Here is a 26,050-nt window from a genome sequence, read left to right as displayed (position 1 = left end):
GAGCTCATACTCACCATTACTTGTCACTTTGTTCCCCACAGCCAGTGTCATCTGTAAAAAAATATGAAAATAACAAACAACCAACATACTCCCTGTCCGCAGAAATCTACGAGTGTCCCACGATGATCTCCCATAGAGAACGGCAGCATCAGCTGTTGCGACTGCTCTCTAGGGGCTCCAGGAACATAATGACGGGAGGAAGGTATCCTTCCTCACAGTATTCCTCCACCACTGTAAAAAAATAGTCCCTAGTTTCACTTTTGGCATTGCTGTGTTAGAAATTTTCCCACACAGCAATTGCCATAAAGTGAGACTTTGTCCTAAGGTAACCTCTCAGTGATGCACTGCAGGAGCCATTGTCTCCTGTCAGTGTGTCAATGAGGGTCACCCGATGTCACTGTTCTATAGGGGAGATCGTCGTGGGACACTCGTTATTAATTGGACTACGGCGGACAGGTAGTATACGGCTTATTATTTTATGTTTTTTGCAGGCGCTGAAGTATCGTAAGTATGGTTAAATGAAGAATATTAAAATACTTTTTTCCTAACCTGTGTGTGTTTTATTAACCCTTTATTACTATTGGATTAATAATGGATAGGCATCTTATTGACGCCTCTCCGTTATTAACCCGGCTTAATGTCACCTTACAATAGCAAAGTGACATTAACCCCTTATTACCCCATATCCCACCGCTACACGGGAGTGGGAAGAGAGGGGCTAAGTGCCGGAATTGGCGCATCTTATAGATGCGCCATTTCTGGGGCGGCTGCAGACTTGTATTTGTAGCCGGGGGGCCAATATCCATGGTCCCTCTCTAGGCTATAAATATCAGCCCGCAGCTGTCTGTGTCCGTCGGCACGAAAAAACGTTCAAGTGAAGGTTTTTTTTGTCTGTCGCGTCCGCCATTTTCTACCGTGCATGCGCGGCCGAAACTCCGCCCCCTCCTCCCCGGACTTCAGAATGGGCAGCGGATGCGTTGAAAAACTGCATCCGCTGCCCACGTCGTGCACAAATTTCACAACGTGCATTAGTACATTGACCCGACGCATAGCAACGGACCCGTAGCGACACAAGTGTGAAAGAGGCCTTAATGAGCGTTGAATTTAAAAAAAAAACGGAAAAAAATGGCGTGGGCTCCCGCGCAATTTTCTGCGCCAGAGGGGGAAAGCCGACGGCCGGGGGCCAATATTTGTAGCCTGCTATGAATATCAGCCCGCAGCTGTCTGCGTAGCCTTTACTGGCTATTAAAATAGGGGGACTGCCAAAAAAATGATGTGGGGTCCCCCTATATTTTATAGCCAGAAAGGCTACGCAGACAGCTGCGGGCTGATATTCATAGCCTAGAGAGGGGCCATGGATATTGGCCCCCTCCGGCTACAAATACAAGTCTGCAGCCGCCCCAGAAGTGGCATCTTACAGATGTGCCAAGTCCGGCACTTAGCCCCTCTCTTCCCACTCCTGTGTGCATGGGGAAATAAGGGGTTAATGTCACCTTGCTATTGTAAGGTGACATTAAGCCGGGTTAATAACTGAGAGGAGTCAATAAGATGCCTATCCATTATTAATCCAATAGTAATAAAGGGTTAATAAAACACACACAGGTTAGGAAAAAAGTATTTTAATATTCTTCATTTAACCATACTTACCATACTTCAGCGCCTGCAAAAAACGTAAAATAATAAACCATATACTACCTGTCCGCCGTAGTCCAATTAATAACGAGTGTCCCACGACGATCTCCCCTATAGAACAGTGACATCGGGTTATGTCACTGCTCTATAGGACCCTCAGTGACACACTGACAGGAGACAATGGCTCCTGCAGTGCATCACTGAGGTTACCTTAGGACAAAGTCTCACTTTATGGCAATTGCTGCATGGGAAAATTTCTCATACAGCAATGCCAAAAGTGAGACTAGCGACTATTTTTTTTTTACAGCGGCAGAGGAATACAGTGCGGAAGGATACCTTCCTCCCGTCATTGTGTTCCTGGAGCCTCTAGAGAGCGGTCGCAACAGCTGATGCTGCCATTCTCTATGGGAGATCGTCGTGGGACACTCGTGGATTTCTGCGGACAGGGAGTATATTGGTTGTTTGTTATTTTCATATTTTTTTACAGATGACACTGGCTTCGGGGAACAAAGTGACAAGTAATGGTGAGTATGAACTCTATGTTTAATGTACTGTATGTCTGTATGTATGTACTGTATGTAATGTATGAATGTATTGTATGCAGTATGTATGTATTATGTATGTATGTAATATGTATGTAGCATGTATGTAGTATGTATGTATGTAGCATGTATGTAGTATGTATGTAGTATGTATGTATGTAGCATGTATGTAGCCTGTATGTAGCATGTATGTAGTATGTATGTAGTATGTATGTAGCATGTATGTAGTATGTATGTAGCATGTATGTAGTATGTATGTAGCATGTATGGTTTTTTTTTCATTCAACACATTAGCCGGATGATGGGACTACTACTGTCCCATCATTGGCTAATGTGTCAATCACTGTCACTGTAGTAGGCATCATCCGATGGGACTTGTAGTCCCATCGGACGATGCCTGCACACAGGCACAAAGCCCCGGCACGCTGCACAAAGCCTGGCACACAAGCACAGAGCCCCGCACAGAGCCCGGCACGCTGTACAGAGCCCCGGCACGCCACTCAGAGCCCCGGCACACACGCACAGAGCCCCGCACGCCGCACAAAGCCCCGGCACGCCGCACAGAGCCCCGGCACACACGCACAGAGCTCCGCATGCCTCACAGAGCCCCGCACGTCGCACAGAGCCCCGGCACGCTGCACAGAGCCACAACACATGCCGCACAGAGCCCCGACACACACGCACAGAGCCCCGACACGCCGCACAGAGCCCCGGGACACACACAGAGCCCCGGCACGCCGCACAGAGCCCCGGCACACACGCATAGAGCCCCGCACACCGAACAGAGCCCCGGCACACCGCACAGAGCCCCGGCACACACGCACAGAGCCCCGGCAGGCCCGCACAGAGCCCCGGCATGCTGAACAGACGCAGGCAGGCACGCACAGACCCCCCCACGATCACACACAGACCCCGCCCGCACACACGCAGTCTCCGCCCACGCACCACCTACACTCCATTATAGTGCATCATTGCACTATAGGAACTTCCGATTCTGGTATCCAATATCGCAAAAGTATTGGAACTTGGTATCGGAATTCCGATACAGCAAATATCGGCCGATAACCGATATTTGCAGTATCGGAATGCTCAACACTACTCATCACCCTTCTGGAATATGTACCAAACCCCTCTAAGATCAAGGCTAGAAAACCACTTAGTCCCCAAGACACTAAATAGATCGAGAATGAGTGAAAGTGGGTATGTAGTTTTAATCTTGTTTAGTTATCAAAAATCGAGGCAAGGGCAGAGGCTGCCATCATCCCCTTTCATAAAGAAAAATTCAGCAGACACTGGTGAGGAGGAAGGACAGATATGACACTTCTGTAAATATTTGCTAACATATTCTTTCATGGCTGTTCGCTCAGGCCTAGACAAATTGTAAAGACAAGCTTTTGGTAATTTGGCATCTGAGACAACATTAATAGCACAATAATAACGACGATGGAGAGGTAGTATGTCCCCCTGTTTTTCAGTGAACACATCTCCGAAGTCGTTCATGTACCTCGGCAGACCCTTCAGACTAGTGAAGCATATTTGTACTGACTTTAGGCATTTCTTGAAACAGTTGGGGCTCCATTTAGCAATTTCCTTTTGACCCGAATCGATACCAGGATTGTGAACAAGCAGCCATGGTGTTAGGAGTCGAGTTTCCTCTGCTGCACTGGGGGAATCTCGATCCGTCTCCGCTGCGGTCTCCCATTCTTCTCCAGCCGCGGTGGAGTCTGCTCAGCAGGGACGTCGATCCCAGCGTCTCGCTCTGTCTGACTCTGTGCGAAGAGTTACTGCTGCTTTTCCTGCTTCTGCCATTGAAGCCAGTGCTGGGCAGCGGCGAGTGGACGTTTCTGGATCTAAGTCCTGCTTTTCTCTGTCGGAGCATGCCCAGGGCAGGATCTCCCGTTGGAGATCGAGGGTCACATGCTCAGGTATTGCAGCACATCCCATTGGTCCTCTTGGCAGGTCCTGAAAGGGCAAAACTTCTGGAGCTGCTTCCTGTGCTGCTACTATATAAACTGCGCATGACCGCACGGCCATGCGCTAGTATTGTCTTGTAAATATGTGTGTGTGTTGTGAGTGAAAGTCGCTCTTTAAATAACCCTCCCTATTGAATGTCTGTTCGCGGAAGGTGTATGTTTGCTATCTAGCGCCCGACTTATCCAACAGCACGAAACACACATTACAGCTACCATTTGCTGTGTCCGCCAGTACGGCGCAGTGCGCTTGCTCTGCGCTTTCCTGACCCAAGCCTGGGTGGTTAGTGGCGTCCGTCAGTGCGGCACCGCACGCACTCTTGTGCCTTTATATTATTATTTATGTTCCTCTGACACACCCAGTTGCGGTGTAGTGCCAGCAAGTGTCTAATCGGACTTCAATCCTGTGTAGGGGTTGAGTCCGCTGACTTCTTGCTCGCGCTTTATGTGCGGTACTGCGGTCCTGTGACGCAACAGGATCGCTTCCTTCACGCAGGGTGAAGTTAACCCATGTGTGTATACTTAGTACCGCCATATAGTCCGTCTTACTAGCAGCAGGGTCTTTTACCTGCACGGTGGACCTCGGACTGCGAACGCACCTAGTTTCTTATTATCTATACTTGGTGCGTTCCGCCGGTCCTTAACACATGGAAGCCCCAGTACCAGCCCAGCAGGTCAATTATCCAAAGCAAAACAGGAGATGGATTCCAAAGTGAAGTGCTTCCACTTGGAGCATGAAATCCACTGTAATGCTTTTGAACAAATTCCAGGCTTACAATGTTTTTGTCAATGGTGAAAATTTTAAAAATTATTTTTAAACTAATTGTCCCTGATCCTAAAGGTACCTTCACACTAAGCGACGCTGCAGCGATACCGACAACGATGTCGATCGCTGCAGCGTCGCTGTTTGGTCGCTGGAGAGCTGTCACACAGACATCTCTCCAGCGACCAACGATGCCGGTAACCAGGGTAAACATCGGGTTACTAAGCGCAGGGCCGCGCTTAGTAACCCGATGTTTACCATGGTTACCATCGTAAAAGTGAAAAAAACAAACACTACATACTTACCTTCCGCTGTCTGTCCCCGGCGCTGTGCTTTCCTGCACTGACTGAGCACAGCGGCCGGAAAGCAGAGCGGTGACGTCACCGCTCTGCTTTCCGGCTGGCCGACGCTGACACAGGATGCAGGAGGAGTGCAGAGAAGCAGTGTGCCGGGGACAGACAGCTGAAGGTAAGTATGTAGTGTTTGTTTTTTTTACTTTTACGATGGTAACCAGGCTAAGCATCGGGTTACTAAGCGCGGCCCTGCGCTTAGTAACCCGATGTTTACCCTGGTTACCAGTGAAGACATCGCTGAATCGGCATCACACACGCCGATTCAGCGATGTCTGCAGGGAGTCCAGCGACGAAATAGAGTTCTGGACTTTCTGCAGCGACCAACGATGGCACAGCAGGGGCCTGATCGCTGCTGCCTGTCAAACACAACGATATCGCTAGCCAGGACGCTGCAACGTCACGGATCGCTAGCGATATCGTTGTGAAGTTGTTTAGTGTGAAGGTACCTTAACTTTAGAAGCAGTTTCGAATCAATAAAGCTAGCACCAAACCTTCAATTAATGAATGCTAATGCTGATAACACCTTGTGCTTGACAGATAGCACTGTATTCATCAGTACTTTATCAGAGGAAGAAAAGGGAGTGTGGGTGACCTCCTCGGTTATCACCTAAACTCAGACATTCTAGCAGCTGTTTTCCTCCCTGAGGATGAGTTGGGAAGTTCTTGATAAAATGTCCAATGATACCACAGTACAGACAGTCCAAGATCTTTTCTACGATTTTTTTCTCCACAACACAGAGAATGGCAACTCTAACTTCCAATGGTTTCACCTCTGATAAAAGGACCTGCTCTGGAGAAGTATAATGGGCAGCCTTCTGTTCACCATCTCTCTCACAGATCCTGTTGTCCATTTCTATGGCCTGGGTAATGGCCACCCCCAGAGAACAACGGGCATTTTGAAGAACGAAGGCGTCTTTAATAGTCTTGGAAAAACCTTTGTGAAATCGGCACCTGAGAGCTGCATCATTCCACAAAACTTCAGTGAACCAATGAACTTAGTGCAGTAGTCCTCACCAGTACTGCCCTCTTTGCCTCAGCCACCTGAATCCTGTCAGATTCATCATAAATCAGACCTAATGTGTCAAAATAGAAGTCCATAGAAAACAATTCTGGGTCCTGTGGGGTCAAGGAAAATGCCCAGGGCAATAGGGACATGATTATTCCCATCCACTGGAACTCATCTCCTGATGACCATGGATACAGGGTAAAAAATAACCTACAGCTCTTGCTGAATGCTCTAAACTGGTTTCTCTCTCCTGAAAATGTATCTGGAAGGACCATTACACGTTCAGTAGAGTCAAACTTTACATTAGAGGGTACTGACGTCACGGCCACTGTCGGCAGTTGGGCTAGAGAAGGTTTTAATAAAACTAATTATCTGACCCTGCAACTGGTACTATTATGATTTCAGATTCTGGCATTCCTTAGCCAAATACTGCGTCAAATTAACCACCTGATAAAGGAGCGTGTTCACAGACTCCATACTGGTGAAAAAGAAAAACATATGGGCCTTTTGTAATGTGATGCTGAGTCACTTCTCATGGACAAGCTGTGAGTCTGGAAATGAAGGAGTCTGAGGTCAATAGCCAAGAGGATACATCATAAACAGAGGGAAGAGACAAAGGCATAGTCAAGTAACGGTTCGAGGTCGAAATGTCAGAATGCTAAGACCAAGGCACAGAGGAAACAAGTCACACAGAACTGAAAGCTATGACTGACAGCTACCTGGGCCAAACAGCTAACAGTTAAGTACCTAAGTAATCACTGGGACAGGGAACACCTGAATAGAGCTGTTAGGTGTCGAGTTCCCACCACTGCACAGGGGGAATCTCAAACTATGTCCTCTGCGGTCTCCCATTCTTCCCCAGCCGCAGAGGAACCTGCTCAGCAGAGACGTCGTTGGAGGTCGGAGGTCACATGCTCATGTCCTGAAGCGTCTCTGATTGGACCACTGGGAAGGTCCCGGAAGGCTGAGACTATAAAAGGTTTGCATGGCTGCTTGTAGTATAAACAAGCGGCCATGCATAGTATAAGCGTAGTATAAACTAAAATCGTGTATGTGTGGATGTGTGTTAGTTATCTGGTATAAGCTCCTGATCAACCCCCTCCCTAGCGTAGTTGCATGTGCTTGACTAGCACCAGATTGTGCCATCCAGCACTAGGCACGAGCATACAGCGTCAAACAAGCAGCATCCACCAGAGCGGCGCCGTGCACAAATAGTGCACTTTCCAGGCACTAGTTAGGGTGGATAGCGGCGTCCGCCAGAGCGGCGCTGCGTGCACCTAGTGCACTAAATTTATTAACTTAGTCTCTCCCTGGCACCGCAGTAGCGGCGCTGAGCACTGGTGGGTCTAGAGGGACTCTAACCCTGTGTCCTTGGGGCAGAGTCCTGTGACCCAACACTAGTGTTCACTCTGCGGTATTGTGGCCCTGTGATATAACAGGGTTCGCCTCCTTTCATACCTGGTGAAGTTAACCCATGTGAGTTTTCATTATACTGCCATATACTGTCCACCATTACTGAGCAACATGAGTCATCTCTGCACGGTGGACCCCGGGCTACGAACCCACCTTATAACTTCCTTTATATCATTTGGTGCATTCCGCCATCCCTAACAGGAGCTCAGCACCTCCCAGACTCAGAATGGACAGCCGAGATATTAACAAAACACAGACAGTTCATCAGATCCCTGCACCAGACTGAACGACTGAGCTGTTAATGACTGCGTCCTGAGACACACTGAGAGGTGGAATCGTTACACCCTTCCCCGAGTTATGTTATGTACTGATGTTATTTTGGTACAATATTTCTGCAAAATGTGACTTTTTGCACTAAAAAGTCGCAATATGAAAGGCACAAAATGTAGTATTTGTCACAAATTATAGTAACAAATACCACAAGAAAAAATGTAAAAAAAAAATGCAATTTATGAGGCCATAGATTATAGGTTGCTCCTTTCTAATCAGTGGAAAATTAGAAAAATATTGTTCTCAGTATTTTTATTATATTGATTGTTTTTTTAAAAATACTAAAAACAATTATTACATTTATAATTGTTACTGCTGTGTGAGTCGAACGTTTAACCTTTGCAATGTGGAATTTGGATATAAATAGTTAATGTCTTAGTATAAATATTTTTTTCAGTTATGCTCACTGAAAAGCAACAGTCGGGCCTATTTATATATTCATAATACTCTGTGCAACCCTCAAGTTATAGAAGTGCTCTATTTGGTGTAGTAGAAATAAATCGTATGTCCTCTGAAGTCCCTTAGGAGTTTATGCAACTTATTGCTGGCTACAAATCAGAGTTTTAAAGTAGCCATAAAACATTTGGGTGGATTATCCTGTTGACTGAATGATTGGCTGATAGTTATCTCTCTTGACTCCTCTATACACATCCATGTTTACTTGACTGTACATGCATGTGTTTTGTGTGGAGAAAGGAGAATACAATGCTACTAGAACCCCTTGGTGGCTCCTTATCTACATGGAGAACAAAAGAATGGGTAATTGAAATTGAAAATGCCACATCATTCTTTCATTGACAAAGTTGGTTGGAAAATATAGAAGAACCTCCCTCAGCGAGTTCTGTTCAGACAAATTTATTGTCTATGTGGATCTTAAATAGGTTGTCGACTTTCTGTTTTGGCAAATATAGATCACTGCAAACAGCACCTTAACAGCTTAAAGTGGTTCCAGTGCTGTTTCTCTACTGTTACCTCCAGTCTTGCATTAGGGACATCAGGACTAAAAATGAGCGAACCCGAACAGGAAAGTTCGGAGTCAGTCCTGAATACCAGGAGGTCCGTGTTACTGTTTGGGTTGAGCATATCGAACACCGGGTGTTTCTTGCATAACAGCACAAGAAATGCTGGCAGCGCTTGAATTGAACTTCGGGAGTTTGCCACGCTGTCATGTGCATGACAGTGCGGCAAATATTGCCTCTGATCGGCGGTAAAATCATTACCATTGGTCAGAGAGCTGCAGTTCCCACTCTGTCAAATCGCTGTGATCGGAGGTAAAAAGTTTGATGGGACTACTACTCCCAACAGCCTATGCCTGCTGCTGCTAATAACTGCGAGAGAAGGCGGTGGCTGATGGGAGTATTCAACAGTCAGAGCCTGCGCTCTAAATAAATTTCTTTTAAAAACAGTGTGGGTTCCCCTGTATTTCTAATAACCAGCCAGACAAAATTGGCAGCTGTGGCTACAACCTTCAGCTGTCAGCTTTAGCAAGGTTTGTTATCAAGAATAGAGTGGTCTCCATGCCATTTTTTAAAATTATTTAAATAAATAATTTTAAAATATAGTGTGGGGTTACCCCCATTTTTAACAACCAGCCAGGCAAAAGCAGACAGCTGGGGGTTGGTATTCTCAGGCTAGTAAGGGGCCATTAAAAAGACTAAAAATAGACTGCAGCCACCAAGAAAAGATGCATCTATTAGATGCTCTAATTCTGGCACTTTGACCTGCTCTTCCCACTTGCTCTGTAGCAGTAACAAGTGGGGTTCATATTTGTGGGACTGATGTCACATTTGTATTGTCTGGTGACATCAAGCCCATGGCTTAGTAATGGAGAGGTGTCTATAAGACACAGCCAGAAAAAAAGTCTTTTATTTGAAATAAAAATAAAACACACTTTTACTTTTTTATTTAAAAATGACAAACACGGGTATACTGATGTAATACCCATTCCACTTAAGCCAAGGTCTGAGGGTTGCAGCCCAAAGCTGTCAGTTTTGCCTGGCTGGGTATCAAAAATATAGGGAACCCACACTTTTTTTTTTAGAGCCGCCTGCTCTAGCTGGTATTAGCGGTAATAGGCGTAGGATGATGGGAGTAGTAGTCCCATCAGCCGACACCAGTGACCAAATGTAAACCTTCTACCTCCAGTCACAGATGTGGGCTCACGCTGTCACTTGACAGCATGGGAACCACAGCTCTCTGACCAGTGGTAATAATTTAACCGCCCATCAGAGACAGTGTTTGCCATGCTGTCATGCATATGGAAGCTTGGCAAACACCCAAAGTTTGGGCCTCGCATTGAAGTGAACGAGGTTCGCATTGAAGTGAACGAGGCAGCTGAACCTGCCGGACCTAAACATCCAGGGATTCACCCATCAGTAATCAGGACTACTGCCCACGAGGGCTTTATCCAAGCATTGGGTTAGGCTTAGATGCCAATGTAGCCATCGCAAAACTAATGAGTCCAGTGACTGTCTGCAGACGTCAAGTTCATTCCTTATGTTGTCACCACTGCAGCCAATTAACAAAGTCATTGATGATTGTCTCAGCAGCCCCATGAATGAAACAGTGGTCAAGCATGCACACTCTATTTTTCAGGGGGATAAAAATATTGCAATTTGTGTTGGTCAAAGCAGTCGGATCACCACTGGTTCAATAAGATATAACCTATTCCTACCAGTATGCCTCTGGACTGCGTGAAGAAACCCCAGTACCCAGAGAATACTCAGAGCAAACAAGCTCCTTGCAGATATTGTCCTTGGTGGGATTTGAACCCACCCAATACGCAGTCAAAGGAGCTCTTAATATAAGAGAAATAGACCATCATTAGGCTGGAAAAAAAAGGAAATCCTTTAGAGAGAGCAGAAATGTTAAGAGCGGCCAAATCAACAATTTTGGTACATTTTGCAAAGTAACAGAGCGCACTGGTTAGCTTGGGAACTCAAAAAGGCCTGGATGTCCATGTAAGACAACAGTGGTGGATAATCACAGAATCCTTTCCATGGTGAAGAAAAACCCCTTCACAACATCCACCCAAGCGAAAAACACTCTACGGGAAATAGGTATTTCAGTATCTAATTCTACCATAAAGAGAAGACTTCATGAGAGCAACTACAAAGTTCACAAGGTATAAACCATTAATCAGTCATAAATATAGAAAGGCCAGATTAGACAAAAACATCTAAAGAAGTCAGCCCAGTCCTAGAAATGCATTCTTTGGACAGATGAAAGGAATATCAACGTGTACCAGAATAATGTGAATAAGAAACTATAATGGCTCGAAGCACCCAACATCCTCTGTAAAACATGGTAGAGGTAGTGTGATAGCATGGGCATGAATGGCTTCCAATGGCATCGGGTCACTAGTGTTTATTGATGATGCAACTGAAGACAGAAACAGCCAGGTGAATTCTGAAGTGTACAGGGCTATAGTTTCTGCTCAGATTCAACCAAATACAGGGAGGTTGAGTGGATGACGCTTCACAGTAAAGATGGTCAATGATCTCAACCCCATCGAGCATGCATACACATGCTTCAGACAAAACTAAAGGTAGAAGGACCCACAAAGAAGCAACAACTGAATTCAGCTGCAGTAAAGGTCTGGCAAAGGATTACAAAGAAGGAATCTCAGTGTTCATGGCTTCCAGACTTCATGCAGTCATAGGCTGCAAAAAATTCTCTACAAAGTATAAAAAATTAACATTTCTTTTATTTGTCCAATTACTTTTGAGCTCCTGAAATGAGGAGACTATGTAGAAATATGGTTCCAGTTTCTAAATGTTTCACAGGATATTTTTGTTCAACCCCTTTAACTAAACCTGAAAGTCTACACTTCAGTTGCATCTCAGTTGCTTCATTTTTAATCAAAAATAGTGGCATGCAGAGGCGAAATCACCATCCAACTATTTCTAGCTTTCTGTATAGTATAAATACATGCATGTGATATGCTCTGTATATCAACATATACTTTCTAAATTGATTTGTCTACTAGTTTAATTTTTTGGAAGACATAATGTTTGGATGGCATAATGTTTACAAATTGCAATTTGCTTTCAGACATATATTGCAAAAATGAGTTGATTCTTTTTAGTTATTTTAGTTATTTTACACAAAATAGAATAACTCATGCAATATTTTGTTACAGCACCGCTTCAACTTTTTTTTAATGTTTTTTATTTTACCGCTGGAAGAGTGGTGTCAATAATCTAAGTTCCCTGTCCCTAGTCTTATAATTACCAGCCGCTGTCTTCTTGTGTTATTGGCTTCGATACGGTCTTGTGACCTGCCGGATTGATCCCGTGTTTGCTGGAGCGATCCAGACGTCACAACTCAATGGATGTCTACGAGAGCCAGAACGAGGCCAGAGCGAGACTCTCATAGACTTCCATTGAGAGCTTGTAACTGTTACCTCTGACTTCTAGTCAGTCAGAAGCTTTTATTACAAGATGGCAGATCGGGACTGGAGCGGCGTTGGGAAGAGGAGAAAACTGCAACTGGTAAGTATATTAAGCGCAGACAACTTACCCTCTAGCGATGAAATTTAAAAAAAAAATGCTTGAAATATTTCTGTAAACCCTACATTGTAAAATATTTATTATATTATTATCATTATTCTTCCATTATTTATCTTGTATTTTTATATTTATGTGTTTAGGCCGAAAATGACTAATGAATGCTTAAACTTTTGATTGACGTAAGCCGATGTTTCTGGCATACAGGCACCACTGAGCGGGAAGGACAGGGTTAAAAAGCTGCGCTCGTTCGAGGCACTATACAGTTGACTTGTTATGTAGGGAGAGATTGGCTAATGACTTGTAGGTACTCAGCGCTCCGGTCTCTCAGGTGGCTTCATTCGACCAGTTTCAGCAGAATGATGAAAAGATTGAGATAAAATAAACTGACAGTTGCTACTCATCGCAAGCAGCAAGCAGTACCCCAGCAGCTGAGACCCTAGGAGCCCTCTTTCTTAAACAAAGGCTTTTTGCGCTGCAGTAAGCAATGAACTCCAAAATAAAAAAAAAATAGAAAAAGATTGAACAGATTGGCAGCTGGTGGCCGAGGGAGGAGGGAAAGTTTGGAAACTGGGATTGTTGGCTAATGAGAAGCCATTCCCACCTACTTAATAGCAACCATTAGGCTGAATACATATTTCCAACCTTGCTCATGACATTATATTCTGATCAATACCCACCCACTGACTGCCTCAGTGCTCACAAATGAATATATTGCCGTTCACGAATGTGATAATTGAGTTAGGACAAACACAACCATGGCGGAGGCAGGCTGGCACCATTTCTGAAGATACCAGTACTTGAAAAGCCCAGATGCAGAATCAGGATCCTGGGCTGACAAGTGGCAGATAGGGAGCATTTGATAGAAAAAAAGAGAGAGGCAGCAGCGTATGATTCAGCCCAGAGGAAGAAGTGTGAGCTTTATGGATTAAGACTGATAAAAGCAAAAAACGTTACGTTTGTCAGTACCTTATGACACTTCCCCCGAGTCTGTTTATTGTTGTGCTCCTACTGAGAAAAGAAGTGAAGCAGTGCGGGCTCCGAGCTGTTATTTCTTCAAGAGCCTTACATCTAGGATATTTCTTATTAGTTTAAGAGGAGATTTATGATGTGTAAAGTTTTCTTTGTAAAATAAATAAATTGCCTACTCATTCTAAATATGTAACAGAATGTTAATTGCATATTTTAGTTTCTGTAGTAGAATTTTCCAATTATTTTAGGTTATTTAATGTTTCAATTATTTAGAAAAAAAATTGTTTTCATACCTTTAATCCCTTCACGCCGCGGCCCTTTTTCGTTTTTGCGTTTTCGTTTTTCGCTCCCCTCCTTCCCAGAGCCATAACTTTTATATTTTTCCGTCAATATGGCCATGTGAAGGCTTATTTTTTGCGGGACGAGTTGTACTTTTGAATGACACCATTGGTTTTACCGTGTCTTGTACTAGAAAACAGGAAAAAAGTTCCAAGTGTGGTGAAATTGCAAAAAAAAGTGCAATCCCACACTTGTTTTTTGTTTGACTTTTTTGTTAGGTTCACTAAATGCTAAAACTGACCTGATATTATGATTCTCCAGGTCATTACGAGTTCATAGACACCAAATATGTCTAGGTTATTCTTTACCTAAGTGGTGAAAAAAAATTCAAAACTTTGCTATAAAAAAAAATAATGCGCCATTTTCTGATACCCACAGCTTCTATTTTTCGTGATCTGGGGTCGGGTGAGGGCTTATTTTTTGTGTGCCAAGCTGACGTTTTTAATGATACCACTTTTGTGCAGATACATTCTTTTGATCGCCCGTTATTGCATTTTAATGCGATGTCGCGGCGACCAAAAAACGTAATTCTGGTGTTTCAAATTTTTTTCTCTCTACACTGTTTAGCGATCAGGTTAATGCTTTTTTTAAATGATAGATCAGGCGATTCTGAATGCGGCGATACCAAATATGTGTAGGTTTGATTTTTTTGATTTTATTTTGGATGGGGAGGAAGGCGGGTGATTTAAACTTTTATATATTTTTTTTTTCATATTTTTAAAAACTTTTTTTTTTACTTTTGCCATGCTTCAATAGCCTCCCTGGGAGGCTAGAAACTGGCACAACTAGATTGGCTCTGCTATATAGCAGCGATCATCAGGTCGCTGTGTAGCTGAAATGCAGGCTTGCTATGAGCGCTGACCACAGGGTGGCACTCACAGCAGGCCGGCATCAGTAACCATAGAGGTCTCAAGGACCTCTATGGTTACCATTCTGACACATCGCCGACCCCCGATCATGTGACGGGGTCAGCGATGTGCTCATTTCCTGCCGCGCTGCCGGAAGCGGTAGTTAAATGCTGCTGTCAGCGTTTGACAGCGGCATTTAACAGGTTAATAGCGGCAGGTGGATCGCAATTCCACCTGCCGCTGTTGCGCGCACATGTCAGCTGTACAAAACAGCTGACATGTCGCGACTTTGATGTGGGCTCAGCGCCGGAGCCCACATCAAAGGGGGAGACACGACATGCGCAGTACTAGTACGGGGCATGTCGTGAAGGAGTTAAGTACATTTCTTGGCCCCATATCAGAGGAGTAGTCGGACCTGTGCTGACGAGAGCATCAGTTCGGGCAATGATTAATCTCTCACACTAGCGAGTTTTACGGAAGTAAGAGAGGTGCAGAAAATACGGATTGCACACGGTACAATGCATCTCTATGGCCAAGCTTCTACCTGCCGTATTTTACGGATCTTCTACGGCCGTAGAAAATCGCAGCATGCTGCGTTTGTCACCGTATTGCGCAAAAAAATCGCCAATGAAAGTCTATGGGGGCGAGAAATATACGGATTACACACGGACCAACATTGTGACTTGCGTGAAATACGCCAGACATCTCCAGACATCGCCAGGTGCAAGGAATTGAGCCAAGCCCTCAATCGTGAATCTCAGACATGCTAATTAGCTCAAAAAGCCACACAGACATCCCGGAAGTCTGGTGCTCGCCTCCACAGAGTTCCAAGCAGCATGGCCAGTACAATCAACGTAGATATGCTCCTCATCCTGGTCCAAGAAAGGCCAGAAATATGGGACCAGCGGGATCCCAACTACTCAAACCGGGCCAGGAAAGAGGCAGCTTGGAGGGCCATCTGTGGGCTCCTATTCCCCAATTATGCCCAACGGCCACGTGCGGAGCAGACAAGTCTATGTAAGTACACTCATGTATTCACAAGATTTAACTTTACAAGATGCTTTCCCTACATGATTACTTGAGCAATCATTTTTATCTTTATATGTCATTTATGGCCATTTTTGGCATTTTCTAAAGCTGAGTAACATGCCAAAGTGTTTCTGGACATAGTTCATCTTGATCTTGCCCTGCTAAATATTTTCTTGGCCTCATACCCCGTCCAGAGGGTTGTTGTCCTTTGTCTTATTTTGACATAATTTCACACATTAGTCTCATTATTGCACAAGGCATTTTCCTTTCCTATCCTATCCGATCTTACCTAATGTATGTTTGCAAGAACAGGGTTCTCTCCCCTCTCTACCAGTCTGTTACTGTCAAGTTATTAACTGTGGGCGATATATAGACCTCTGCATGTAACCCCTTTATCATCTGCCTCACCATGGAAATTATGGTGCTATACCAAATTTTTACACAAAAAAACAAAATATGACTGACAACTGGAATAAGCTATGTTCAGAATGATATTGAACAATATTTCTGACCATGTAATTGCAGTGGATGATGTTATGACACGATGGCGCAGCATCCGGGACCAATACCGGCGGGAAAGACAGCAGCGGGCTAGAAGTGGGTCAGCAGCCCCACTGAAGAAGTGCAAATACAGTGGGGCAAAAAAGTATTTAGTCAGTCAGCAATAGTGCAAGTTCCACCACTTAAAAAGATGAGAGGCGTCTGTAATTTACATCATAGGTAGACCTCAACTATGGGAGACAAACTGAGAAAAAAAAATCCAGAAAATCACATTGTCTGTTTTTTTAACAATTTATTTGCATATTATGGTGGAAAATAAGTATTTGGTCAGAAACAAACAATCAAGATTTCTGGCTCTCACAGACCTGTCACTTCTTCTTTAAGAGTCTCCTCTTTCCTCCACTCATTACCTGTAGTAATAGCACCTGTTTAAACTTGTTATCAGTATAAAAAGACACCTGTGCACACCCTCAAACAGTCTGACTCCAAACTCCACTATGGTGAAGACCAAAGAGCTATCAAAGGACACCAGAAACAAAATTGTAGCCCTGCACCAGGCTGGGAAGACTGAATCTGCAATAGCCAACCAGCTTGGAGTGAAGAAATCAACAGTGGGAGCAATAACTAGAAAATGGAAGACATACAAGACCACTGATAATCTCCCTCGATCTGGGGCTCCACGCAAAATCCCACCCCGTGGGGTCAGAATGATCACAAGAACGGTGAGCAAAAATCCCAGAACCACGCGGGGGGGCCTAGTGAATGAACTGCAGAGAGCTGGGACCAATGTAACAAGGCCTACCATAAGTAACACACTACACCACCATGGACTCAGATCCTGCAGTGCCAGACGTGTCCCACTGCTTAAGCCAGTACATGTCCGGGCCCATCTGAAGTTTGCTAGAGAGCATTTGGATGATCCAGAGAAGTTTTGGGAGAATGTCCTATGGTCTGATGAAACCAAACTGGCACTGTTTGGTAGAAACACAACTTGTTGTGTTTGGAGGAAAAAGAATACTGAGTTGCATCCATCAAACACCATACCTACTGTAAAGCATGGTGGTGGAAACATCATGCTTTGGGGCTGTTTCTCTGCAAAGGGGCCAGGACGACTGATCCGGGTACATGAAAGAATGAATGGGGCCATGTATCATGAGATTTTGAGTGCAAACCTCCTTCCATCAGCAAGGGCATTGAAGATGAAACGTGGCTGGGTCTTTCAACATGACAATGATCCAAAGCACACCGCCAGGGCAACGAAGGAGTGGCTTCGTAAGAAGCATTTCAAGGTCCTGGAGTGGCCTAGCCAGTCTCCAGATCTCAACCCTATAGAAAACCTTTGGAGGGAGTTGAAAGTCCGTGTTGCCAAGCGAAAAGCCAAAAACATCACTGCTCTAGAGGAGATCTGCATGGAGGAATGGGCCAACATACCAACAACAGTGTGTGGCAACCTTGTGAAGACTTACAGAAAACGTTTGACCTCTGTCAATGCCAACAAAGGATATATTACAAAGTATTGAGATGAAATTTTGTTTCTGACCAAATACTTATTTTCCACCATAATATGCAAATAAATTGTTAAAAAAACAGACAATGTGATTTTCTGGATTTTTTTTTCTCAGTTTGTCTCCCATAGTTGAGGTCTACCTATGATGTAAATTACAGACGCCTCTCATCTTTTTAAGTGGTGGAACTTGCACTATTGCTGACTGACTAAATACTTTTTTGCCCCACTGTACATATATTATGACCGTCTTTCCTTTTTGGATGTCAGTATGGATCTTAGGCAGTAAGTAAAAACCACTCAACACATTTGTAATGAAACTAAATCTTAGTCTGTTTTGTTGATTAGGGTTATTACATTGCAAATTACATGTAAGGATGTGTCAATATAGTGCAAACAATAATGTAAACAATCATAAATTCCAAAAGGGTCCTGGAGGAGAGAGGACCCTGGCCGCCAAGCATCCCAAGCTTCAACAAGGGATGGGTGAGAATGTAGTATGCGAGTTTAGAGATGTTCAGGCAGTGTTTTGTGGGATGGGTTGTTACTGCATGCTATCTGATTGTTTGAAGAGGTGGGTCTTCATGGTTTTGGTCTAGCTTGAAATGGTATGCCACATTATGATGTGTTGTGATAGTGTTTGGTACATTTGTTGGGATCCACAAGACAAATCTTGTATATTCTTGTGTGAATATGAGATAAGAGGGGAGTAGAGAAGGAGATGTTGTGCTGATCTGAGTAATTAAACAATGTCCACAAAATAATTACCTTTTATTGTTTTATTAACAGAACACAGTCTAACCTCACAGAGAGGGAAACCGGATCAGAATCTGACCCTCTCATAGATCCTGTAAGTGTGGAGGAAGAGGTTGCAGGACCATCTTTGGCTTCATCAGCATCCATCCTTGAGGACCCATCAGCATCATCATCACTGCAGGCAGCAGCAAGTGAGGAAGATCCAGCACCACCACCCTCAGCAGCACATGATGCGAAAAGGCTTGAGGAACATGGCCAGAGCAGCAGCCCTACAGACCCACTGGTGTCATCCCCACAGGCAGCTGGGCCTTTACGGAGATCCCGCCGAAGGAGAGAGCTGGAAGCCAGAAGAAGTGATGTTGATGCTGGGGTCCTCAATTATTTGGCCAGGGCAGCCACGGATGATGGCGAGGAGGCCTTTGCCCGCAGCCTTGCCCGTTACCTTAGACCCCTTCCCCGTGAGGTGAGGCTATGTGTGAGAGGGTGTATGCAAATCCTGATTGATTTAAGCACCCCTCCAAATAACCCCTATGAGGTTTTTGAATATCTGGAGCGAAGGCAGCTTGGCCAAACCAACCTCTTGCGCCTTCAATTCCCTCAACAGGAGCACAATCAATCAGGATTTGCAGCACCTACTCCACGTGTGCCTCCACTTCAACCCCTCCCACCCCAAAATCTACAAAGGCCATCAGACTACCAAATGGCAGGCTACAACCCCCAATCCCAATATGGCCACTTCTCCAGACCCAGTGATGTTGGCTGGTCCCAACCTGGGTTTGGACAACATAGCCATTTTGGGTTGGGGTATGATGCAAGGCAATCTGTACGTCAGCATGATGCACAGAGCCAATTGGCTTATGGTCACCACACATCTGGCCAATATGGACAAGGCCAGTATTCTGGGCCACAAGCCACTGCATCCTCACAGGATGAACTCCCATCGGCCCAACAAAGGCCCCCTGACCAGGACCCAGAGCTGGCAACATCTCCCCCACCAACTTACAGGGATCTGTAATAGTTTTGTTTTTTGCTGGTTTATTTTGTTTTTATTTTGGTAGCTGGCTACCATGTTAATTTTGTGTTTGCCCACCATTTCCACTTTGTCGTGGATCCTTGTTAGAAAGCAACCCATAAAAAAGGGTTATACAAACCATATGCCTAAAATATGGTGTAAAGATAAAAAAAAGGGTTCCTATGTTAGTAAAAAGTTATCACCAAAGCCAATTGATGTTTGTGGATTAATCATTTTTGCATCACACACATATTCAGAAAACATAAACATATGGTCAGTAAGGAAACCAAACATACACAGTACTGTTTCAGTGGATGAAAATAGTATATTTCCCAAACATATCTTTAAAATAATGAAATCACAACTGAGAAACAGCATAATCTTGCCAGGGAGTAGAACCCTGAGGAGAAACAAAATAATTGGTCAATACATCCCTAACTTTTATGCCAGAAAGGGGACGGCGCGGAGGAGGGCCATTTGGTGTTGGCCTAATTACACTACGCAACATGTGTTCATCATTACCATCTGAGAAGCAATCATGTATGCGGGTATAGTTGTGCAAAATTACTGATGCTTTGATTACTTCATTTACTGTAGCCTCACTAAGCTGTATGACAGTCTGTAGGACACGCCATTTGGCCACCAGAATACCAAAGGCGCACTCCACCAGTCTGCGCGCCCTAGAAAGGCGCAAATTAAATATCCTCCGACGGTGGTCCAGGTTGCGCCGGGGATAAGGCCTCATGATGTGTCTGGTGAGTTGGAAGGCCTCATCTCCAACCAAAAAAAAGGCAGTGCTTCCGCAGTGGAACCTGGGAGTTGTTGTGGTGGTGGGAGGTCTAACTGGTTGTCACGTAGCTGCCGACCCATTATAGACGAATTGAAGACCCTAGAGTCTCCAGTTCGGCCATAGGCCCCAATGTCTACAATTATAAACCTGTAGTTACTGTCAACTACAGCTAACAGAACTACAGAGAAAAACTGCTTATAATTGTAGAATTGGGAGCCAAAGTTCGGCGGCTTACGTACCCTAATATGTTTCCCAACCACCGCTCCAATGCAGTTTGGGAAGTCACAATTGACCTGGAACCCACGGGCTATTTTGAGCCAATCAGCCTGTTTTGGCTCAGGCATCACAAGGTCCTTAAGTCTATCCCATATTTGGCAACAGGTTAACCGCACAATGCCAGAAATGGTGGAGCGGCCAATCAAAAATTCAAGGTGGAGACCCGCAAAGGACAATCCAGTGGACAGAAATCTGTAAGTGAAAAAAAAAAAAAAATCAGGTCTGTTTCAAGAGTGAACACAAAACATGAACAAGCACAATCATATTTGCATTTGTCTGATACTAGATTAACGCTGGAAAGGGAAAAATGTCCTTAAGGGGCTTAACTATAACAGTTACGTCACTTTGTCACATCTGCTTGGGACATAATGTACACATATTCCGGCAAAAAACAGATTAAAACCAAAAAAAGGAAGAAAAAAAAAGATCATCAACATACAGTATGTGAGGATGTAGAATACATACCGTAACGTGAAGAGAAGACGCTCCTCAGCGGAGATAGCTTTGCGCAGCCTTGTGTCCTGAAATGTTATTCCTGGGCGTAACATCTCCAACTATCTGTCAAATGTTCGGATTGTCATGCGACAGTAGAGATAAAACTTTTCAGGATGTTCCCGCAGAGCTGTATATAGCCGATGAAAATGGCCTTTAGTGAGGCGTTTAGTCAGAAGAGGATGCACCCACATTCTTCTCCTCCTTCGCGGATCCACAATCACAGGGTATGGGTGCCCAAACCAACGAGACAATAGCCAGTTAAACAAAACCCGCTGCGTTGGGGTGAACTGCAGGTGGTCAGACATGGTACAAATGTTACCACAACACTACAACAGATGTCAAACCACAAAATGACCATATGGGAGTGAGCCACCTGTTGTACAGGCCTTAAATAGGGTTGATGAGGGTAATTTAAATCAATTTCAGCCGCCAAAACCGTTAAATGTCCATTTTGTCAGGTTGCGTGAAAAATACGCATTACGGTGGGCATACGGATTACATACGCAACATTACATGCGCAAAATACGCGACCACACCTTGCCTACGGAGTTCTTACGGATCACCGTATTTCTAATTTTGAGGCGTATTACGGCCGTAAAATACGGACCGTATTTTTCAACGCTGAGTGTGAGGCCGGCCTTAAGCATCATCACACAGCCTAATAAGTGACACATCCCTGAAATCAGTGTCTCAGTACTTACCTCATGCTGCCTTCAGATTACATAGCAAAAACCTGGCTGACATGTTCTCTTTTAAAATGCCAATATTTTGGGGGTTTGGGGTTTTAGGGATGGAGACATTTTTTTTTTAGTTTTGCATCATTGGTTTCAGGCAATTTTTGGAGGTAATTTATATCGACAACGTTTTGGGTTGCACATAATGCATTAAAAGATTTGATGGGGTGAAAATATAAAATAAATAGCAATTTGATTATTGTTTTTTGTGGGTTTAATGCCGATAATTATACTTGTTACTTTGCTGGCAGTTCTTTTCTGTCGTTTTTTGATCACAACGGATTTTGCACTAGAAAAAGGGATTTTATATTTTGTTTTGTATACATTTTTTGTAGCATACCATGAGTGAATTGGACATAAGAGGGCAAGTTGCATTAACTCCTTGTTGGCACCACTTGGCAGTTTACTTTTGGCAGATGTCAGTGATTACAAAAGTATCACAGTTTCAGCAACTAACTGTTATTCTTTGTAGAATGCAGCGGTGTACATTCCAGTATATTTTCTATTATATATATTATGTATATTGATTCCTTGTGGTTGCCAAGATCTCATCTAGTTGTTATTCATTGTTGTCTTCCAGTGGATACAAATCTGTCCAGGGTCAAGTGCACGGCTCTTAACAAGACAGAGCGCTGATAACTACTGTTATGAGCTGTAAAACTGTGTGTTCATCATGTAACAAATAAAGGCTTTTATCCCACACAAGTATACAGTGACTGCAAACAGAGATCTTATTTGTATGTTACTTTTATATCTTATCATATTTGTAGCAGCTGATATAGTGTTTCTTTATAAAATCAATGTGATTTAAATGGCCCACCTGCATTTTTTGGAGCCCCCATGTAAATGAAGGCAGGACATGCTGTATAACAGTGACGTTACAGAACTGAACCTAAAACACTTTGCAAAACATATAGACAAAATGGGGCTCCTAACAATAGTGCAAGGCAACGAAGACCACCAAACCATGATCAGTAAAAAAAACAATGCTTAAAGCTTTTTTCTATGAAAGATATGTGAAAATATGGTCCCATTTCTTTCCATTTTTTGCACTGTCAAAACAAAATCCAAAGCTACATGCTGAAAGGATGTCTGGCTGTCAAGAAGCTTTTACTGAGAAAAGAATATTTGCAGTAGAACACAGAAACTAGGACACATGAGAAGTGAAATAAGGTTGTTGGACGGATCTTTAAAAGTAGCAGAGGGCAACATGTATGGCATGGAATCAATGAAAAACATTGTGAACCCTATCTACAACCCAACCATCAGGCAAGCATGGTGTGGAGGATCTGTTTACAGATGTATAATAAAATCTGAAATGTATTACTTGTTTTCGGCTACTTTCACACTAGCGTCATGCTCGGCCAGGCGCAGTGCGTCGGGCCGACGTACCGACGCATACTGTGGAAGCGCCGCACAACGGGGGCAGCGGATGCATTTTTCCAACGCATCCTCTGCCCCATTGTGAGTTGCGGGGAGGAGGAGGCGGAGTTCCGGCCGCGCATGTGCGGTCGGAAATGGCGGACACGACGCTCAAAAAAACATTGCAAGCAACGTTTTTTTGTTCGGACGGTCCGCCACAACACAACGCAACCGTCGCACGACGGTTGCGACGTGTGGCAATGCGCCGCAATGCGTCGCTAATGTTAGTCTATGGGGAAAAAACGCATCCTGCAGACAACTTTGCAGGATGCGTTTTTAATCCCAAACGACGCTAGTGTGAAAGTAGTTATGTGATACCAATAATTCATTGGAGAAAAGAATGGCTCTGAAGGAAGATAATGACCTCCAGTCGTACTGCAGTCAAATCCCACTGCTTCTAAGAACATTGAACTCAGCATCTCTAAGTAGCATGATGTTGCAAAGTTCCACTTTGAAAATATACTGGTACTGTCTGCCGTCCCCCAGCTGGTAGATCTCAGCAAACTGTGTACCAGCTGGGGTGTCACTCAATATTTGGGATGTCACAAACTACGGAGCGCCCTGCTGGTCAAAGTTCATCCAGCACATTTCGGAGTAGGACGTTTTCTCCTCAACTCATACCTATTCTGGACATCGTGACCTCTGCAGCTAAGTCCAAACTTCCTTGTGAGGGTAAATACATTGAAGAACAAGGGCTACTTTAGATTTTGCACCTAATCCTAGTTCTCTGTGGACTCTAGCATCCACTAATCATGTAAACACAATATATCAGCTAACGTAAATTGTTTTTATTGAAAGTGTGTCTAACTACATTAAAAATATCTTTAAATATTTTAGTTTTAACACTGGTACAAGTCAAAATATGTTTATACTGCATGGTTACAGCAACTCACTTGTCAGCTATGGTATGTAATTTGGGATAGTCTCCAAATTTTAATAAGAGAATGAGCTAGGTAATAACTTAATAGGTTAAGATAACGACAGTTAATAGACAAATAGGGCTCTTGATCCTTCTCCCATGTCACTTTCTGGCATGTGAGCAGTGATTTTATTGATAGCAAATCATACCATAGCAGATACTTTTCTACATAATATGATATATCTGTAAGGAGATGAACATACTGCCCACGTTTCTCCTTGAAGACCCAATTGTTATGGTGTATAATGTGTATTGTGACAAGTGTTGTTAGTGATAGTGTTGTGCTCTTCCGAGCAACAGGTACTTAACAGGGGTAGACCTTTGGTCTGAGTACTAAGCAGAGTCACATGACATGAGTGTCCCCCCGACATGAGTTGAGACCAAGGCAGTGGATAGTGTGATCTTGAGCAGTAAAAGATAGAGTTGTGACAAAAGGACAGAGTGATGTACTTGAGATGAGTCCTTGGAAAGGATGCTTACCAGTATGGCACTAAGTTTATAACTCAGACAGGTAATGGGCCAGGACGGAACAAACATGAGATGAAGAAAGTGCCCCCGGGCATGAATTCCAGGGCGCCAGCAAGCTGAGAAGCTAAGAACTGACTATATTGGCAAACTAGCCCTCTTAAAAGGGAAGAGTACCCAGAAACATGGGTGCAGAATAGGACCTCTCACTAACTGGACTATAGTAGTGTGCTGGGTGGTGGTGAAGACAAAGAAACTTGTGGCATGAACAAGTAAACTTGAAGAGGTAGAGGGACTGTGTGTGAAGATGCTCCGTATTGTGAAAGAAACATTTGTGAAGTTATATGGGAATGACTTATGATAAAAGCCAAACCAGAATCTCAATTTGTAGACACTGTGTTTCGGGGTACTCGTTAAAGGCTTGTTAAAGGGTCGACACTGGTTGCTACTTCCAATAAGTTGCACTAGAGTTCTAATTCTCTTCCTCTCTGAAGAGACAATTTGCATATTTCCCAGAGGAGCATTGTGGCTTGAAGCCTCCTCATCTCGACATGCTTAACATGTCACTCTCCACAAGGAGAAACGATGCTTCTTGGATCCCGATCAGACGCCTCTCACTCAGCCAAACCAGCTCTCCACTTTGCACTGACGAGGGGCAGTACCCCGAAACACGGTGTCTGCAAATTGAGATTCTGGTTTGGCTTTTATCCTAAGTCATGTGACAAGGCTCGTTAATGGGTCGACATTGACTGTTAGGATTGCTACTTCCAATAGGTGGCACTAGAGTTCTAGTCCTCTTCCTCTCTGAAGAGACAGTTTTCATAAGCACAGGCTTACATTTATCTAAAGAAATTAAATCTGATACACTCCTTGTATAGACTAAAGTGTGGATACGCTGTTCCAAAGTTTATGTAATTATGCAAGAAATTCTGAGAACATGATCTGGAGTTTGGGAAACACTGATCTATATGTTTTTTTTTCTTAAATAATCCAGGTTGATTCTGTTACACCTTTGGATGCTGGATTAAAGGAATTTTACTTTAGATTATTCTTAAAAATAAAGTGTATTCATTCTCTCTGATAGGCTGTGATAAGCTTCCGAATAAATGTTTCACTTAAGTAAAGCTGAACTTGTTTCCGAATATTGGTGGTAGTTAGCTCTAGGCAAACACAGTTACTTTGCTTCCCTAAGGGCATTTGATCACTGGTGTACTTAACTCTAGCCATTCTTAAAATCTGGCCTGAAGTCAGAAGAGTTCCAGTAAGATTTCAGTAATGCAATATCATCATTGCTAAAGAACACTGTGCTAGCCAGTCTCGGCAAGCCTTAATACCTGATTAAAATTGCATTTTTTCAAAATTATTCCATCAGTGCCCCATATTCACAGCACTAGATTCTACGGCTGGAGGCTTTAATCAAGTGCAGATCTATAAGTGATTAGGTTGACCAGGACGTGCAATTTTTTAAGTT

General features: G+C 43.8%; 1 protein-coding gene across 2 annotated transcripts in view; it reads left to right on the top strand.

Annotated features, from left to right (window-relative positions):
* The window catches only part of TTC29 (tetratricopeptide repeat domain 29), a 358,654-nt gene that overhangs the window by 279,949 nt on the left and 52,655 nt on the right, over nucleotides 1-26,050 (top strand). The window contains exon 11 of one of the 2 annotated variants that reach the window (XM_069744037.1): nucleotides 22,354-22,451. The exons of the other annotated variant lie outside the window; for it this stretch is intronic. Coding sequence (XP_069600138.1) covers nucleotides 22,354-22,409 — 56 coding nt within the window. The 3' untranslated portion in view covers nucleotides 22,410-22,451. Of the gene's footprint in view, nucleotides 1-22,353; nucleotides 22,452-26,050 lie in introns of those variants that run through there. 2 annotated transcript variants of the gene reach the window in all.

Source organism: Ranitomeya imitator, chromosome 1 (assembly GCF_032444005.1).
Source record: "Ranitomeya imitator isolate aRanImi1 chromosome 1, aRanImi1.pri, whole genome shotgun sequence".
Lineage (NCBI taxonomy): Eukaryota > Metazoa > Chordata > Amphibia > Anura > Dendrobatidae > Ranitomeya > Ranitomeya imitator.
The sequence above is the reverse complement of the archived record's forward strand: the minus strand, read 5'-3'. Positions and strand labels throughout refer to the sequence as shown.